Raw genomic sequence first — 18,158 nt, 5'->3', positions numbered from 1 at the left:
CACTCCTTTGCAAGCATTTCTTTGCCATCAACATGTTTATATTTATTGCATCTACATCGCTCTTAGCGCGTCTCCGAGCTCCGCACATTCACCTCCGCACCGATGAGTTGTTCCCAGCAACAACGAGGTTGAAGCGCCAGAGGGAATAGTCTAGCGTCGAGCAGGATTGAGGGCCACTGAAAACTGAAGACCTTCTGGATGAATCACAGTCAGGGATTTTCTGCGTCTTGGTAGCACGCATGCCATACTCTTTACTTTAAAATCAGCTACCATAGCATAGTACCCCATACGGCTGGATCTTGAATAATGCCACAATAAAATCCGTGTCAACTATTTTTGGCTTTCCAGCCACACAAGTGGTCTGTGCGGTGAAAACACGTTTCCCTGTTCTTCTTGCTGATCAATACTGATCAGCACTCGCTAACTCCGGTTTCGATACTAGCACGGCTGCCATTCTAATGATCATCGATGGACGACCTGAATAGAGCTAAATGAAGCTATGGGGCACAAATAGCGAATTGTTATCAGATGTCGGAAATGCCTATCCGTGGTACAGTCCAAAGGCTATGCCACATCCCTGAATGATACACTTTTCGGTTTTCTCAGCAAGGTCACAGTAAAGGAATCATATAGTAGGCTTTCAAGCAACATCACCGCTCATTCGAATCTCGTAACGGGGCGATTAATCGGCCTTGCCAGGACGAAACAGCAGCGACTGTTGCAGAGCAGATAGAGCTGAGCCGGATCCGGCCGATCTCCCATGTCTTTTTGGGCGGAATCATTATGCTGGAAGCTCCTCAACAATGCTCAAGCCGTCAAGGAGAAGTTGACCCGGCAAGGTCGGAGAGGTCTAGTATACTCCATCAACTCACTGACACGATTCTCGCCATCATGGATGTCAGACTTCTTGATCTCAGGTATGTCTCAGCCGAATATCCATTTGATAGACCGCTGTGCTTCTCCTTTAGCATTTGCGTCGATAGCTAGCAGTCGAGTGTGCGACACTTAAGCACTTGTTTGACAAGTCGTGTGGACAACTCTCTGCTGACGCACATGCAGATGGGTGCATCACCCGAAAGTCGGGATCAAGATCTTGTGTAACGACATTTTTCAATGTCAGCCAGACAGGATTAGCTGGCCACGGCTTGACGGCACCACCAGGAATCGACAGACTGACATGTAGAGACTTACGTAAGGCATACACGAGATCTCTGCTGTTGAACGTGTTCACCCTATTAGCGTCTATTGACCCTTTCCGTGCTGGCGGCGCCTTCGTCTGCTTCCGCAGCGATCTGCTACCGCACCTCTAACACCGTGCTCATCTTTCTCCTCCTTCTTCGCCTTCTCGGGAGCCTTCGCCTCTGTGCATTGGCAGCGTTGGGTGGCAGCTGCCTCTTCGGAACCGAACGCAGTAAGGATATCAGCAAGCTCATCTCCCCCTAAGTCAATGCCCTGGCAGGCCTGATACGATAAAGACAACTAGGTGGTAGTCATTTACCTCCTCTGGGCAGTAGTCGTGATCAAGCTGTCACGTAGTGCTCCATACAAAATCGTCGTTCCAGAAGACCAAGTCTCTAAGGTTCCTTCTGCTCATTGCTTTACAGACACTGAGGAGGCTAATCTTGAGACCTGTGATAGCTTGCGGCCTCTCACGCGGCTGTTTCACGACTCGGATCGACATGGGATAGCTCATGATAGAGCTAAAGGTGAAAGGCCATCATATCATCCTAGTATATTGAAGATTCTTCCTTCGGGAAATTGCTTTTCGGAGAGCATCACGTGCCAGGCATCAGTGAATATAATGCCTTACCTGATACCAAGCTTCCCTGTACGAGTACTCAAGCTGTAACCGCTCGCTTTAGATTGTTCAACCTGGAACATTGGATGCGAGGCCACTTGTTGGAATTAGCTGTCTCGCAGAGCCCAACATATGGTACAGATGGGAAGACACGTACTGAACAGGTTGCTGGGGCATGTGAGACAGCTATACAAGTACATTTGGAGAAGCTGTTCTCCTACTCAACTCGACGAGGGCCATCGACTATCGACGCAATACTGCCCGCTTGGCACCGAAGCCACGATAACTTATCGGCCAACCACAGCCATCGTTCCTGCTTGTCTTGTGCTACTGCATGTTTTTCGCTCCAGGTTGGCCTTGTTTTGGTTTCGACTTTCCATCCACTCCTGTACTTTTGTTCAAGCCTACGCAAGCCACTTCCGTCCGAGCACTATCCAAATCGTTGCTTCCATATCATCAAAAAACGCCTTGTTCGAACCGATACCTCAGCTTGGATACCAAAGAAGGCATCTTGAAAGCTTTCAAGGCCGACCCAAGATGTCACGCCAATAGAGCATGAATATAATATCAATAGAACTTCCTGATGGTCTAGCGCGGTGATGAGCATGACTTGTCCATCTCGTACCTCGCATAATACATGCAATCGTCACTAGCCTTACCTTGGCAGATTTTTCGATCATGTCTGGCATATCATCGTATAACGAGTTTTACTCTTTGCCCCAGTGGACACCTCATTACCAGCAACTGCACCCCTTCCTTCGTCAGCCACACGAGACATCTCTCACCCTCCACCCTCAGGAATATGGGTACGCAAATTCGTGGTTGCCGAGCCAATCATCTCAGCAACGTACCAGTTTTGACCACGCGACTCCGATCAGGCGTAAGCGAGCCAGCAAGCCAAAGACGAGAACAGGATGCATTACTTGCAAGATCCGTCGAGTCAAATGCGATGAGGCTAAACCTTTCTGTTCGTGCCATCCCTACTGCATCCTTTCACGGAATACATCGCTTACGTGATAGGTCTCCGCTGCAGCAGTACCGGGCGCAAATGTGATGGGTACGCATTTACTCAGAAGGACGCAGCAGTTTCGGACGTGAATGCGAGCACTCCACAGAGCTCATCGCCACCAAGAAAGGACGTTGTGAAGAAGACAAAACCAGTACGTGAAGTATTTGTTTCTTCACTTGGATCTCAGTCATGGTTGAATCAACCATTTGAAGGAACAGTACAAGAACGGAGAACATTCCACAGATTCAAGTATCGGACCGTGCCAGCCTTTGCGGGAGGAGAGACTGAGTTTTGGACTGGACTTGTGCTGAGAGCTGCAGCTTCCGAACCGGTGATCCGGGAGGCCGTGATTGCATTAGGGTCTTTGCACGAGGACTACGAGAGCCGAGGAGGAAGATACGACCAGAGTGTGGCTTCGTCAGCATCGTATAAGGATACAGCCTTGTTGTATGGCCGAGCCATCCGGAAGTTGTACCAGAGGATTGACACCATATCAGGGGAGACTGCCAACCTAGCAGTGATTGCTAGCATCATTTTCGCTTGTTTCGAGGTCCTGCGGAGGAACAACATGGCTGCCGTTGTGCACTACCAGAACGGCATGCGCCAGCTCATGAAACAGATCAACGAGCGCGAACATCTTGAAACTTCGATATCAATCCAGGAAGATGCCACGCTAGTCAGAGCAAAACCTCAGGATGACCTAGACCGGATGTTGCGTGTTTTTGCTCGATATGATATTCAGGCATGCACCTTCTCAAAGAGCAAAGCCGAAGCACTTGATATCAAGCTGCCCGCAGTACCGTCGAACGAAATCGGCTTGACAGAAATCAGAAGATACTTGGACAACTTGTTGATCGCTGTCTATCAACTCGTGAAAAGTGATCTGAGCATGTTCAGATACTGGAAGGCGGATGAGGTGTCGCCGGCATGGCTCGAAAAGCGCAACGAAGCGCTGAATACATTCCAAGGCTGGCTCGATGTCCTAGAGAAACACATACCGTCAGACGCTGTGACACTACGGAACCATGGCATCACTGCTTCGAAGAGTATACTTGGCTTGATCCTGCAGGTGAAGATCGCCATGATCATGCTAAGGACTTGTATAGATTGTGGGCCAGAAACCACATTCGATCAATTCAACTCACAATTTGCAGAGATGGTATCCAGGGTCGAGGACATGACTAGAATATTGGATCTGGAAGCTGGAGTCCCCTTAGACAGAGAAACAGTGCCATTCAGCATGGAACTTGGAGTGATTCACCCGCTGTTCTTCATTGCCTGTAAATGCAGAGACTGGGATTTACGACGTCGAGCCATTGCCGAGCTTAAGAAGTGCGGAAAAGAAGGCGTCTGGGAGGGTCCCATCATGGCCGTTGTGGCCGAAAGGATCGCGCAAATTGAAGAGCAGGGCCTTGAGCCTGGTACATTCGTGCCTGAGGCATGTCGCATTCACGAACTGAGGAAGGGCGTCGAGTACGACGAGAGATGCGTAAGAGTTGAGATGCGACTTGCGCAAGACACAACATGGAAGAATTGGACTGTTTTGAGGGAAGCGATTCCGTTCTGAGTAATCGACCGATCATGAATCAACGGCGAACATTTTCAGCGAGGCGTTGGTGATGCATAGCTAAACTATACTGCACGAACTATCGGTGAAGAACGCAATATTGGGTCTGATAGGATTTCTATGGGTGCATGCATATGGATGAGGCGTCTGGTTCGAGCTTGCGATGCTGGCATTGCATGATTGGAGAAGGAAGTAGTTTTGAGAGCCCAAGGCCAGCCTAGAGTTATACTTCATTTACGGTAAGGAGAAACAACTCCAGAGCAATAATAATTTAGGGTTCGAGAATCCTCCTACGAATCTCCTAATCGAAACTAGCGTTTGACAGCTGTCGACCCTTCCCCAGAAGGAGATCAACTGTTCTTGAAAAGAGTTAGATGTGATCTGTTCATGGTGCTTGCCGCGGTTAATGAGCTTTGCATAGTTGGACACTTCTTCACATCACTGATTGACGTAGATTCCAATGCTCATACGTGAAGTTAGCTACTGTATTATTGCTCGATGATGATGCACTGGCATGAAAGCCGTCGCGAACTAACTTGATTCGAGTCTGGCTGCCGGTGTCCACTAGCTCCATCACGACCATGCTAAAATGTCACGATTGGACGGGTGAAGTGCTGGTGCGCTTTGGCGTCGTTCCCGTCGCCAGATCCCTGAGTCGCGTTGTTTCTCTTGGATCCAAGATTTTGGGAAAGCCGGGACATCACATCAGCACACCGTACCTTGTAAATAGTCAACACCATCGATCGACGTTCCGCAAGCAATACATGGCGTCGCTGTCGAACACCGAGGCTTGCGACGAATCAAACAGGGCAAAGGCATCGATTCAATGATCAAGTCGTAGCCTCCGGCTTCGAATCGCAGCACTCAGCTCCCAAGACGTTCATGAATTCAGACGAGGTCAACTCACCAGCAAGTCCTTCTGTCTCGACATCGACAGGAAGACGAATCCGAGTGAGGTCTTTGAAGAAGCCATCAATATCGCACGGAGCCAGTCTTCCGTCTCTACCCTCCGACGATAACGACTGGGTTTCACCATTTACCTTACCTCCTTTACCTGCGATCAAGAAGAACCGGAGTCAGGCAGATCGGTCTCCAGAAGATCGCATACACAACAGATCTGGTAGCAGTGCCTACTACGCGGCTGCTTGGGGTTCACCATACGCGACTCCAAGCCCGAATCAGTCTCCTGCACCTCGACTTAATCGGAACAGGAGCCTCGACCTCGAATCGTCCCCTCTTGCGACAAGAAAGTCTGTTACCGATCGATCTCCCACCAGGCACATGAGACAGCAATCTCTGCCTAGTCACGATCCGATCAAGCCTGCCGATCACCCCTCCTCACCGAGCCCAATCGATTCTCAAGGGAAGTCGCAAAGACGGAACTGGCTGAGTGAATCAGAAGACAGTGAAAGCGAAGCGGAGAAGCTACTCGGAATAACACCAACACAGCGCAAGTTTGACAATTTCCAGACTGCCCCATCGAGTGTACGCAGTCATCACATCCACGAGAGTGTAGATACCATCACGCCGGAGACCTTCAATGGTGCCTCTAGCATAGAAGGGTTACCAGGAACACAGAACACGTCAACGAACATGGATGCACAAATGGCAGCTGCATCGCCGGTTGAAGACAAACCTTTGCCGAGTCTGCCTAGAGAAACGTCGACCAACAGCCGAGATGTGGGCGCGCAACCGCGACCCAACCCTCCGTTATCAGCACTGTCATTCCAGAGACCGAAGAAGAAAGTTCCGTGGAAAGGCAAGTCTTGCATAATTGCTATGCCCCTGACGGATCGCGAGCAAGCTAGCCTGCCCCCAGCGTTGACAGCACAAGAGAGAGATGCGTTACTGCAAAAATGGATGGACCTTGGATATCCAATACATGGATTCAGTGTCGGTGACTGGAACTCATCGTTACTCGGCGCTGGTGGTGCTAGCAGACCTACATATCCAGATCCCACCGATATGGAGATAGAGCGCAAGAACACAAAGGTCGGCGTACACATACCGAATCAAGCCGAGTGGGAGGCATGGGTCAGCTACTTGAAGGAAGAGAAACTCCGTGCTTTGGGCGTCACACCGAGCACGTCCGAAGCACCGATGTCGACGCATTCCCCGTTCTCATCCGCGATGAGCAGGGTATCCTCGACCTATCCAAGTGTTGCTCCATCTCCTCCTATACCGCCAATGTCGGCCGCCAGCATACGCGCTCAAATGACGGGCAGCCCATTCTCGCCAGCGTTGAGCAATCAAGGTTCTGTTGGTTATCCTTTTCCTCAAAGAGGCACGCCAGGGCTGTCGAATGGTCGACCAGCGCATGGTTATACTCAGTCGGTGGCTTTTCCTGGTATTGGCCAGCGCGTAGGGTCCCCCTTTACCAATCCGATGGCTCAACCTGGTGCTTATGGAAATGTACGCTCACCTGATGGACAAATGAATGGCAGAAGACCGTGGGCTCCCGGCCATGTTCAGAACATGCAGAGTATGGCCAATATCCTCTCACCTGTCAATCCTTCGCCGCAAGACTTTCCTCGTGGTTACTTCTCCAACCCTCAGATGCAGGACATTCAGAGACAACAGGAAGCTGTGGCAAGACAGCAGCATGAGGTACAAGCCCGGCTTGCTGCTCACCATAGACAAATGTCGATGTTCCCGCTTCGCGCTATGTCCAGTGAGCAAGTACAGCAGTACCCTAGAACACCTCAAGCAGTATCTCCTGAACGCGAGCCTCCCGAGATCATGCACCCAACTCCACGGAGCCACCGCCATAATCTCAGTGCGGCTCTTGAAAAAGGTGTCACAGATTCTGTGGCGACTTCTACGAAGGAGCTATCAGATATCGTGAATGCTGATAAGCAAGATACAGAAGTCGAGAAGGCACAGGCTGAGGCAGTCGAGGAAGGCGAGATTCCTGTTGAGACGGAGCAAGAGGAGCTGCCAATCCTGCACCGACCCGAGACGATCAAAGATGTCGACGATAAGGCTGAGATTGAGACAAACCCCAGTATTGCAAGTACTCCTCTGCTACTGGACGAACAAAACCCTTTTGATAATTTCAAGCCTCTACCACCACCCACCAAGCGCACAGCGCTCGGCCATTCTGCACAGCCTTCGCTTTCCAAGCTCAATGTGCAGGCGAAGGAGTTCAGCCCAGTGAAGGCCGCATTCTCACCCAATGCTAGTGTCTTCAATTTCGACGGCAACGCCTTTGCGTCGCACACTTCAAGCCCTGGCAAGTCTGTGGCTTCTGGTACTCGGTTTGGGCACAAGCAAAATCCGTCCTCGCTAGGCCTGAACGTTTCAGCGCCTGTTTTTATGCCTTCTTCTGTATCTAAGCCTGCAGAGCCTGAGCAAGCATATGCTCCCACTTCACATCCGCCATCTGCAAGAATATCAAGGGACTTGTCCCAAGAGGATACTCCCGCGAAACCAGGGTTCAATGTTCAGGCACCACCTTTTGACTTTGTCCCGAAGAGCATACCGGAAGAGCCTACGTCAGAAGAACCAGCTTTTGACCCGAAGTCGTCGACCTTCGGCCTCGAGCCTGGCATCAGTTCCCAAGCAGCGACTCCTGCCAAATCGACATTTGATCCTCGATCATCGACATTCAGCTTCGCTGGTGAAGAGAAGTCACAACAGGTAACACCTGCAAAATCAGAGTTCGATCCAAGATCCTCGACATTCTCGACGTTCAGCTTCGGTTCAACAGGCTTCAATGTCGAAGCACCAGAGTTCAAGCCTTCCGGTATCTCACTCAGCAACATCGCCTTCACTCCAGAAAAGCCAAACAATCTCGCCAGTACTGGAAGCATTTTTGGAGACGTCAATATCGACCCTACCAACAAGCCTGAAAGAAGAACCAAGGCTTTGCCTATAGTAAAGCCAAAGTCCAGAGAAGGCAGTGCAGTACCTGAGGAAATGGAGCAAGTGGATGAGGATGGTAGAGCGCTTGCACCGAGTGACCGACACAAACGTGCAAGGACTGCCGGTCTGGAGAATGAGGAGGTCTTGTTCGCAGACTCGGCGCCTTTCAAGTCTCTGGACGAGCAAAATGACGAGGAGAAGGAAGAGGACGCCGAAGCATCTCCCGTCGACCCAGTCGAGACTATCGAGTCAACGCCAGAGGTCACGGACGAACCTGAGCAGACACCTGCTCCTGAGACCACTACAGAGCCGTCTGATAAGCCTCAAGTGGACGTGGAAGTGGTGGCGCCAGAAGAAGCAACCAGCACAGTTGATGAAGTGGCGGAAGCTGCCAAGTCAGACAACGAGCCAACGCCTGCGGCCGAGACTATACAACGAGATGAAAGCCATGAAGCTGCAGAAACGTCAATGGATGAGCGCGAGGTCACCGCGACAGAAGAGCTTGTCGATGCCCCGACAGAGCGCAGTCCATCGGAGCCAAAGTCTCCTGCAATGGCCCCTACTCAGCTGGTAGTTGAAACTACACAACCATCGCAGAGTAGAGACAATGACAGAGATGTGCGGACGCACATCAGCCCAGACGAGACTGTAGTGGGCGACGCAGATGTGTCGCCTCAACCAGAAGAGTCAGCGGCACCAGATTCAGCTGCTGAAGCGTCTACAGTGCAACCTGGTCTCTCCGCTGAAGCTGCTTCGTTCGAGCCGTCTAAGCCCTCTACTGAGAAGTCGCAGTCTAGCCTTTCTGCGACTGCTCAACCCTTCGAGTTCCAACCTACGGTCAAAGACATCGTCCCGGAGCCCACTCCGCAGTCAGTCACGCCACCCACCAAGAACATAACACCCAAGCCGAAGCAAGGCGGGCTTGTGGCTTCCAAATTTGCTGCGCCCCTTTCACCAGAACCCGAGAAGGTGAACATGGTGGAACGGAATTCCTCGCCTCCGCAGCAGCTATTTGGAGAAAGAGAAATCGAGACCCCGAGCGAGCATACGCTGCATGAAGCAGAACCTACAAGTCCTGTCTCAGCTATGTCGGAGACCAGTATTGTGCATCACGGTGCAGAACCAGTCCGCGAAGACAAATCACAGACATTGGAGAAGTACAAGGAGCACGATCCTCAATCGCCTTCTGTGATTTCTCAGAATGGCGATTTGACCTATGAGGAGATTAATGCAGTGATGAAGCAGTTCGAAGATGACCCAGACCTAGGGGTCATTCGAGACGATTCGCCGGTTAAGTCGACTCCACTGGTTGATATGAGGTACCCTCAGCAATTCCGCAGTGATGCCCCGAGTCCAAGCCCAAATCGACGCCTCGACCGACCTTTCGACCCTGACCAAGAGAGACCTTACGGAGGTCTTGGTTTCGACGTTTCTGGCGTACATCAGCTAAACTATGGAGGCGGCGGCGAAATAAGCGATTGGAATGCTGATCTATCGCCTGGACAGCAAGACAAGCTAGAGTCTCGTGCGAAATTCTTCGATGACCATGTCAACGATCTGGTTGATAATGTCCTTGAGAGCCGCCTTGCTCCTCTCGAACTCGCGCTTCAAGGCATTCAGAAATCGATGCAGCAAGCATCCGGCAAAGGCCGAAGCAGCCGTCGTAGCATGTCGACTGAGAAGAAGGATTCCGATGCAGATGACGAAGACGACTACGACGCGTACGAAGGCTATGCACATTACAGGTCAAGGTCTCCTCACAGGCGTGATCGTCGACAGGAGAAGATCAAGGCCGCTGTGCTAGAAGCGATGACTGTCGCTCAGTCGACCAACACGGCCCCACAGATTGATACGACCTTTATCCAGGATGCTTTGAGGGAGATGCGTGAATTGGCAGAGAAGGCGGCTGCACAACCTCAACCGCCTGCAGTGGACGTCTCGAGCATACAAGAAGCCCTTGTTGAGCTGAGATCGCTCGCGCAGAAAGAACCAAAGGTGCCTGAACTTGATACAAGCGAGTTGACAAGGACTATTGCAGAGATGAAATCGATCGCACAACAACGTGCCGCTGAACCGCAGCTTGACGTGCAAGCCATGCAAGCAACACTCACCGAGCTCCGACAATTAGCATCCGAGAAGCCTGTCATTCCTGAAGTCGACCTCTCCTCGATACAGCAAACTTTGGCTGAGCTGAAGACCCAAGCTCAAGAACAGTCACGAGAACAGCCGAGCGATCTTAAGACCGTGCTCGAAGACGTCATTGCTTCGCATCCTAGGCTACGAGGTTCGCGTGTAGAAGCAGAGCACGATAGCACACAGAAGTTTCAAGTCAAGATTGATGATCTCGAAGCTATGCTCAAAGTGGCGGAGAAGCGAGCTGACGGTGAGGCCGCGCTTAGACGTGAAGCTGAAGAAGAGACAGAAACCCTTCATCGACACTTGAGGGATGCTCAGGACCAGGCAGCTCTACATAAGGAGTCGTCCGAAGAAGCACAGAAGAGCCTCGAGTCGTTTCTGCAAGAGAAGAATGAGTACCGCGGCATTAACAATGAGCTAAGAGACCTTCGCGACAAGAATGAAGCGCTTGAGAAGACGTTGGACGAGTATCGCGACTACAGAGAGCAGATGAAAGACGAGCTCGAATCTGAAAGAAGTCGCACAGACAACCTAGCTCGGGCACTGCAAGATGCTCGACAACAGCATCAAGATCAGCTCGAATCACGAGATGTCCTTCGTGAACAGCTAAATCGGATTCAGGAGAGGATGACCAAAGTCATGGAAGATGTGCACCATGACGAGTCTGAGTTCCGAAAGAAAGAGCACGACTTGCTGAGCAAGAATCAGCTTCTGCAAGCTGCACTTGATCATGAGACCAACAGGAGAGCACGAATGGAGCTAGATGCTGAAAAGCTCAACAAGGAGCACAGAGACAGCTTGCACTTCAGATCTAAGCATGACACTGTCCAGGAAGAGGTTTCAAGACTTGCTGGCATCATTGTTGGGCTTCAGGCAGAGAACAAGTCGCATCAAGATTCAGCTTATGCCGCTCAGAGAGAGCTTGCCTTCGTGAAGGAGAGACAAGACGAGATGATGGCATCACAGACAAGTCGTTTGCAAGATGAACTCGAGCAATCTAGGTCCATGTCCCAGAACTTGCAGTCTGATTCGGATGCCAGGATAGCACGTCTCCAAGGCCAGCTGGACGCTGCTTCAGTCGAGCTTCAAGAGTCGAAAGCTAGGCATGAGGCAAATATGGAGAAGATGTTCGAGAACCACAATGTTGCCATCCGTCATGCGAATGAGAGGCATGCTTCAGAACTGGACCAGCGGCTGGCTATCCACGAAGACAAGCTCATTGATCTAAGAAATCAACACAACAGAGACATGCACAACGCCAACGAAGATCGCAAGGCACTTGAGCACAGGTATGAGGCCAAACTTGAGCTCAGCGACGACAAGAACAAACATCTTGAAAGCAAGATCAAAGATCTTGAACATCTTCTTGATGTCACGAAGATCGCAGCACGCGCTGCGGCAGATTCTGCTATTTCGAAGAGTGCAAACCTGCCAACTCCGGCAAATAGTGTTATCGCAAGCCCACCACATCGTCCAAGTGTTAGCGGGCCAAGTGCACCTTTGCAGAGAGGATCAGACCTGCCAGAAAAGATCTCTCCACAAGCTCTGCGTGAGACAATTCTCGTGCTGCAAGATCAGCTGCAGAACCGCGAGCAGAAGCTCGATAAGCTCGAGGCTGAACTCGCCGCAATTGACAAGGAGGCACCATCCAAGGTCAAGGAGCGTGATACGGAAATTGTTATGCTTAGGGAGTTGCTTGACGTCAGAATTGATGATCTACAGGAGCTGATTGCAACACTTGAGAAGCCTGACTATAACCGTACAGCTGTCAAAGATGCTACCATCCGTCTCAAGACACAGATCAAGATGGATCAGCAACTCAGAGAAAGAGCCATCAGTGCTGCAAGTCTAGCAAACAATCTGCCCTCGTCAATCACTTCTGGCTTCTCGAACCTGACGCAGAGTCCAAGGGCGATGGTTGCTGCTGCTGCATGGGGCAACTGGCGTAAGATTAGAGACTCCGGCGTCGGTAGCGCTGTGAGTGACTTCGCAAACAATATCGGGTCCCCAACGCCGACAAGATCAAGCTCCTCTCCTAACGCCCTAGCTGGCATGATGACGCGACCTGCCACGAACAAATCCTCAAAGGACAGCTCGCGTCCATCAACTGCTCGGCCATTGGCCGCTGCTGCCGCTGCTCGGAATGCAGGACCCAGCACGCCATCGTCTGGAGCTCGACCTCTTCGATCATTCAGCACGCAACCACGAACACTTGCTGGTGCCCGACCACTAGCTCGCAGAGGCACAAACGAATCCACTGGGTCGGTCATCCATCAGCCGTCCAGCATGAAAGTTGAGCCTCCTTCCACGCCTCTAGCCATGAATGCAGACAGCGATTTCGGAGACGATGTTGACGAGGATGCAAGCCCTCTCGACGGCAAAGATCGCGGCTTTGGCGCCGACAACGCGGAAGAGCTCGTCAAGCCAGAGTCCAGTACTGCGAAACCCGCCAGCCGACGAACGTCACAAACGTCAGTATCAAAATCTGCCAGCCCACGTGCCGTGAGGTCTTCGAGGTCATCACGACTCTCTGCAGGCAAGCCTGTCAGTCCAAGAGCATTGAGAGCGTCTGCCGGCGTTGACAAGGACGACGTCGTTGAGGTCTTCGAGGAGAACTAATACACTATCACACCTCGAGACAACAGTAATGAGTTAGATGAAGTTAATTTGCACAGAGTAGCGAAGCAAGCGAGGCCAGGAGATATTCGAAGTAGGAGGCAATCCGAGAGTATATCGACGGACCATTCCAGCGGACATCGAGACAAGATAGAACGGCTCTCTACTCCACACCCCTCATGTACAGGGCGACGCAGGATCGTCCCACCATCTCATTTCCTTTGTTAAGTTGTTATTGGATTTGGACAGCAGATCAGGCGGAGCAGGTTCTGCTATTGTCATTGTCATTTGAAGCGAGCATGTACAGGCTTGATGAGCGAGTCGAGCGAGCGGTTGAGAATGATACCCCCATCCTGTTGGTTTTGTCTAGATAGATAGATAGCATTGCATCCGAGTTTTGAATGTGCATATATGTGTCATCTTTGCATAGGTAATATAGCATAAAATGTCTTGTATAGTAGGGCAGCATTGCTAAGGTAGATGTTCAGTTCACTGAGGCCTTCACGTGCTGGTCCCTGCAATCGTCCGGTCCCAGCATCCCCTCCCCATCATTGGCTGCCACACCCAACACAGCATGATGTCGCACCTTCTTAGCCTTGACAGTAACTCGCACCTTCCTTCCTACAATATATCAGCCAGTAGCACCTTCCTCGTCTTACCAGGGGGTAGCACCTTCCTCCATGTTGCCGTCGGTAGCGCCTGCCTTACCACATTAGTCGTACCTTCGCTGAACACCCAATCGCACCTGCCATGGTGATTGACAGGTCCTGCTTACCTGGTCTCGTGGATCGTACCTTCATTCTCTTACCCATCGCACCTTCCAGATACTCCGGGCCTCGAGCCGCACCTTCCTTGAGTGTTTGTTCGTTCGCACCTTCCGTGACCTTAAGCAGGTCGTGACTGCCCGTTCTTGTTGATCGCACCTTCTCTCTCACTCTTCTCTCAGACTGCACCTTCTTCCACTCGTTAACATGTATTCGTACCTTCCCTCTCTCGTCGGTCGTACCTTCCTTGAGTGACCGGTCAAACCTGCCGTGGTCTTCGGTAGGTTGTGCCTTCCTGCTCCCCTTCCTTCCCTTACCGGTCGCGACTTCCTATTAGTCCGTGCCTCGAGTCGCACCTTCCGTAGTTTATAGCAGGTCGTGCCTTCCTGCTCTGTGGTCGTGCCTTCCTTCCCTTACCGGTCGCGCCTTTTAGATACTCCTTGTTGTGACCCGCACCTTCCTCCAGTGTTTGTTCACCCGCGCCTTCCGTGGTCTTTGGCGGATCGTGCTTGGCCTGACCCGTCTTGTGAATCGCACCTTCCCTCTCTGTCGGTCGCGCCTTCCTCGATTCCCTTTCTTGATCGCAGCTTCCTTCTCGATCGTGCCTTCCTTTTGTAACCGTTGCGCCTTCCTTGAATCATTATTTTGAGTTGCACCTTCCTTGATCCATGAGATGCAGTCGCCCTTAGTATCGTCATTTCTGCGTGCTCAACGAAGACAGGCACAGAGTAACAGGGACGCGCCTTCCTCAGTCATTGTGACTGGGTCGCGCCTTCATCGCCGTGGGTTGTGGTTTCTTCCTGGGTAACCGTGTCTTCTTAATGTCACTCGTATTTTCCTCGTCTTACTCGCTGTTTGCGCCTTCTTTGGCGCAGATCGTGGCTTCTGGGTAACTTATCACTTCCTGCCGTGCTTTCCTTGATCGTAGCCCGACGTGTGCATGCTATATAGTACATTGGAAGCGGGTTGCGGTTCCGTCCACGAGGGTCGCACCTGTTGCGATGGTCCCTACCTAATAATTTACTGCGTGCTTGCGAGACAGGTTACAGTTCCATGCATCTATCAGTAGCGCCTACCTTGCTTCGAGCATATCTGGGTGTTCATGATTGCGCCTCCCTAGTTTTTGGTCGTGCTTTCCCCGCTGATGGGTCGCTGCTTCCTCGTGGCGGATCGCGCCTGCCTTTCAACAAATTGTGTTATCTAAGGCTCATCGGTAGCACCTTCCTTACCGTGTCTGTGCTCTTCCTGCCTGCTTCGCTGGAACTCGAGCTCATTGCAGTGAAGAAGCGGCTAAGACATGTGTTGTATCGTGATATTTTGCAGTTCTTAACGATAGTATCGTCGCTGCCACATAATATGCCGAAGATCTTTGTTATGCGGAGAGGAGTATAAACCTTGAGCTTGCCATGTCTTTGCGCCCCTCTGAAGTCGTGGGTCTTTGCCTGTTGCTGGGCAAGAGCCATTGTGGTTGTGCCATAGAGGACCGGTGACTCGAGTATTCAGGAGCGCGTGATATGAGCAGAGCAGTGAGTGTTCTGTCCGCCTTTTCCTTGTTATGTTCCCATTTGTCCGTAATTCACCTCAAGCTGCATAATCCCATTGCTGTAAACCGGACATCGGGTACATGATACGGCTGACTGCGTGGGTTTAGTAGACTTTGTGGCGCGGAAGGAGATTATTGAATTTGTTTCATTCTGTGTTATGCTTGCTTGCTATCCATGGTAGGCTCAAATGCCATCAAGATTACATCCATGCTCTTGCTTAGACAGATTGAGGCACACCATCAGCCTCACCACTGTTTACTGTCTTGCCAGTCTTCTTGATCTTCTCGAGGACTTGCTCGTAGGAGAGGCTCTCGTCAGTTGTGATATCGGCGGTTTGGGTATCGAGGGAGACGTCATATGATTTTACACCTGTCAATAAGTCAGAACGAATGCTTTCAAGGACTGAGAATAGGCGAACCGTCTAGCTTCTTCATGACTCGCTCGATGGCGCCACTGCAACCTTTCCCTATCGTCAGTATCACGGTGTTCAAAAGGTGAATCAGAATGTGGCATACCACCGCAGGTCATTGTGACGTTAAACTTGTACTTGTGCTCGGACATCTTGAAGGGCTGTAGAGAACGCTGATTTGGGGAGTATAGAGGGTTGAACGTCCGATTGATCTCAGCTTTCCTGAGGTTGTTGACCTGAGTTTGTAATCACAAGCGACCGAGCGTTGCGCTGGCAGATGTTTGGATGTTCGGAGTCGGTTGATGATGTCGTAGAGAATGTTGCGGTTAGTTGTCTGCAAGGTCGATTGAGGGTTCGTTAGCAGCAACACGTTGATATAGACTGTGACTTTGTACCACTCAGGAGGCGTCGTTATGGTTTCATGCTCATTGTTCCTGCGGTGAGAATTGGTGGGGCTGAATTGGTAAGCCGATAGGCTTGGGTGCCACATCTTCGGGAGGCGGCAATTTTTGGTTTCATGGCGTGACCGCCTCAGGCCGCAAAGCTCGGAGCATGTGCGCTCCTGTTCCGGGGTGGAGGTTCTTTCACGATGTGACTCTGGTTCTTTCAGCCTTTCATCTCGACATCTCCATTACTCTTGCCTGTGCCCTCAGCAGTAGCCTCCTCATCGCTCTCTGCATCGATGTCTTTCTCCATTTGCATGTATGGTTTCATAGCTTCATCACCATTCTTGCCCGCTTTCTTCGCTGCAAAGAATGCTTCTCTTTTCTGGAGACCTACTGCTTCTCGTCTTCTCATACGTGCAATATGTCTGTCGATACGCTCCTGATCCAGCTTTTGGTGACCTGCGACCTGTGACCGGAGCTTGAGTAGCTCTTCTTGCATTTGGTCGACCTTATACAGTTCCGCATTCGTGCTTTCGCCGTTTGCGCGGCCCTTGTTTATCTGACCGTCTGAGACCTTGCTCTGGGCCAAAGATTGGACTGCTGCATCAAGAAGGGATTGAGGGATCGCAGCTGAATGGAACGCAGCGCCAATATCTGTTGTTGGCACTCTATTTCCACCTTGCTGCATGACTTGCATGTGAAGCGTATAATCGGCTGGAATTGCAGATGATGAGGACGAAGCCGAAGCATCAGCCAGCTCAAGCCGTGGCTTCATCACCGTTGTGATCTTGTAGGTCGGTGTCTCAACCAGACCTTGAAAGCCGGCCGGCTGCAGCATTTGAATATTCGTCACCGATTGTCCTGTCAGGTTCGAAATCTCGGAGGTCAAGCGGTGCTTCGCCACTTCCCATTGCAGTATTCTGCCAGATAAGTGACCCGTGAGCAAACAAGTCCCATCATAGCTGAGCGTGATGCATTGTGCTGCACCTGGCTCAGACCCAGCTGATGGCGACCATTTCTCTGTTGACTTGAGTTGTACTGCTGTAGCAGCGACTCGCGACGAGTTGTCAAGCATAGACGAATGGGCAGAGCTTTGCTGTTCGAATAAACTGATTGCCTGAACACTGCCGTCGACCGAACCAAAGTAAACTGCTCTGTCAGCAGGATCGAGAACAGCACATGTTGGCCTTTGAATAAGCAGGATAGTGCGCAATACCTGGAGAGTTTCGAGGTTCCAGATGTAGCATGTCTTGTCGTCTGAAGCTGAAACAACGAAGTTGGTAGAAGTGTGTTGAGAATGGCCAGCCGCGAGAGAGGCGACAGCAGATCTATGCTGGGAGAATGTGGCAATGGGGTCACTCCTATTCCTTGTGTTGTTGAAGCCATTCTGTGTTCTTTCTATCAAAACAAGATCTCTGATGGACCACACATGCACACTCGAATCAGCAGATGCCGAGATAACATTTTCACCATCTGGAGATACTACCAAACTCGTGACTGCCTCGATGTGTGATGCCGACGAGGTGCTGACGCGACCTGTTGCGACTTCCCACAGCATCAACTTTCCATCTTGCGTGCCAAGAATCAGGATGGCTGCTTTTTCAGCGAAGGTCAAGCTCGAGATTTTCTGAGGGAATGGCACGGTGGATTCCTGGTTCCCCTTCTCCCTACTGTAGACATAGACCACAGCCTTTCCTGCTTGCGCTGCGAAAACATGCGTGCTGCTGAAAGCTAGACAATTCTTTGCGACAGAACTTTTTTTGAAACCTTGCCGGAGGGTGCACTGAGGCTGGAATTCATGCAGAAGGACGCCTACATCCTTCAAGTTAGAGCCCAAGTGAGCAGCCGGCGGCTTGACCGTCTCTGTGGCCGCTATGAAGCTCTCCGTTAGCATTTTGTGTATTCCATCGTATGTTTCTTGGAAAAGTTTCACGATCCTCACATGCAGGACATAGTAATGCCTAAGGCAGGATGTGTTAGCTTACATCATTAGCGCGGGAAGGGAAAGAGCAGACCGCACATTGCTTGGCGCAGGTTACGGATCGCCAGAATTTGGGTGCATACT

The 18,158-nt window shown here is 51.2% G+C and overlaps 4 protein-coding genes across 4 annotated transcripts; 2 read left to right on the top strand and 2 right to left on the bottom strand.

The window, feature by feature from the left end:
- Positions 1–2,476: 2,476 nt before the first annotated feature.
- Positions 2,477–4,374, top strand: PMZ80_001233 (uncharacterized protein; the record flags this gene model as incomplete). The annotated part of the gene is made up of 2 exons (XM_064869680.1): positions 2,477–2,765; positions 2,819–4,374. The coding sequence occupies 2 exons, from the start codon at positions 2,477–2,479 to the stop codon at positions 4,372–4,374; spliced, it is 1,845 nt and encodes a 614-aa protein (XP_064735177.1).
- Positions 4,375–5,256: 882 nt separating this feature from the next.
- PMZ80_001232 (uncharacterized protein) lies at positions 5,257–12,993 on the top strand (the record flags this gene model as incomplete). Its single annotated transcript, XM_064869679.1, has 1 exon — positions 5,257–12,993. The coding sequence occupies one exon, from the start codon at positions 5,257–5,259 to the stop codon at positions 12,991–12,993; it is 7,737 nt and encodes a 2,578-aa protein (XP_064735176.1).
- A 2,522-nt stretch (positions 12,994–15,515) lies between these two features.
- ATX1 (Cytosolic copper metallochaperone) lies at positions 15,516–15,859 on the bottom strand (the record flags this gene model as incomplete). Its single annotated transcript, XM_064869678.1, has 3 exons — positions 15,516–15,667; positions 15,717–15,764; positions 15,814–15,859. The coding sequence occupies 3 exons, from the start codon at positions 15,857–15,859 to the stop codon at positions 15,516–15,518; spliced, it is 246 nt and encodes an 81-aa protein (XP_064735175.1).
- Positions 15,860–16,313: 454 nt separating this feature from the next.
- On the bottom strand, positions 16,314–17,987 carry IPI3 (Pre-rRNA-processing protein ipi3; the record flags this gene model as incomplete). Its single annotated transcript, XM_064869677.1, has 1 exon — positions 16,314–17,987. The coding sequence occupies one exon, from the start codon at positions 17,985–17,987 to the stop codon at positions 16,314–16,316; it is 1,674 nt and encodes a 557-aa protein (XP_064735174.1).
- Between the last annotated feature and the right edge of the window lie 171 nt (positions 17,988–18,158).

The sequence above is a fragment of the Knufia obscura genome (assembly GCF_036327395.1).
Source record: "Knufia obscura strain CCFEE 5817 isolate CBS 148926 chromosome Unknown scaffold_1, whole genome shotgun sequence".
NCBI lineage: Eukaryota > Fungi > Ascomycota > Eurotiomycetes > Chaetothyriales > Trichomeriaceae > Knufia > Knufia obscura.
The sequence above is the reverse complement of the archived record's forward strand: the minus strand, read 5'-3'. Positions and strand labels throughout refer to the sequence as shown.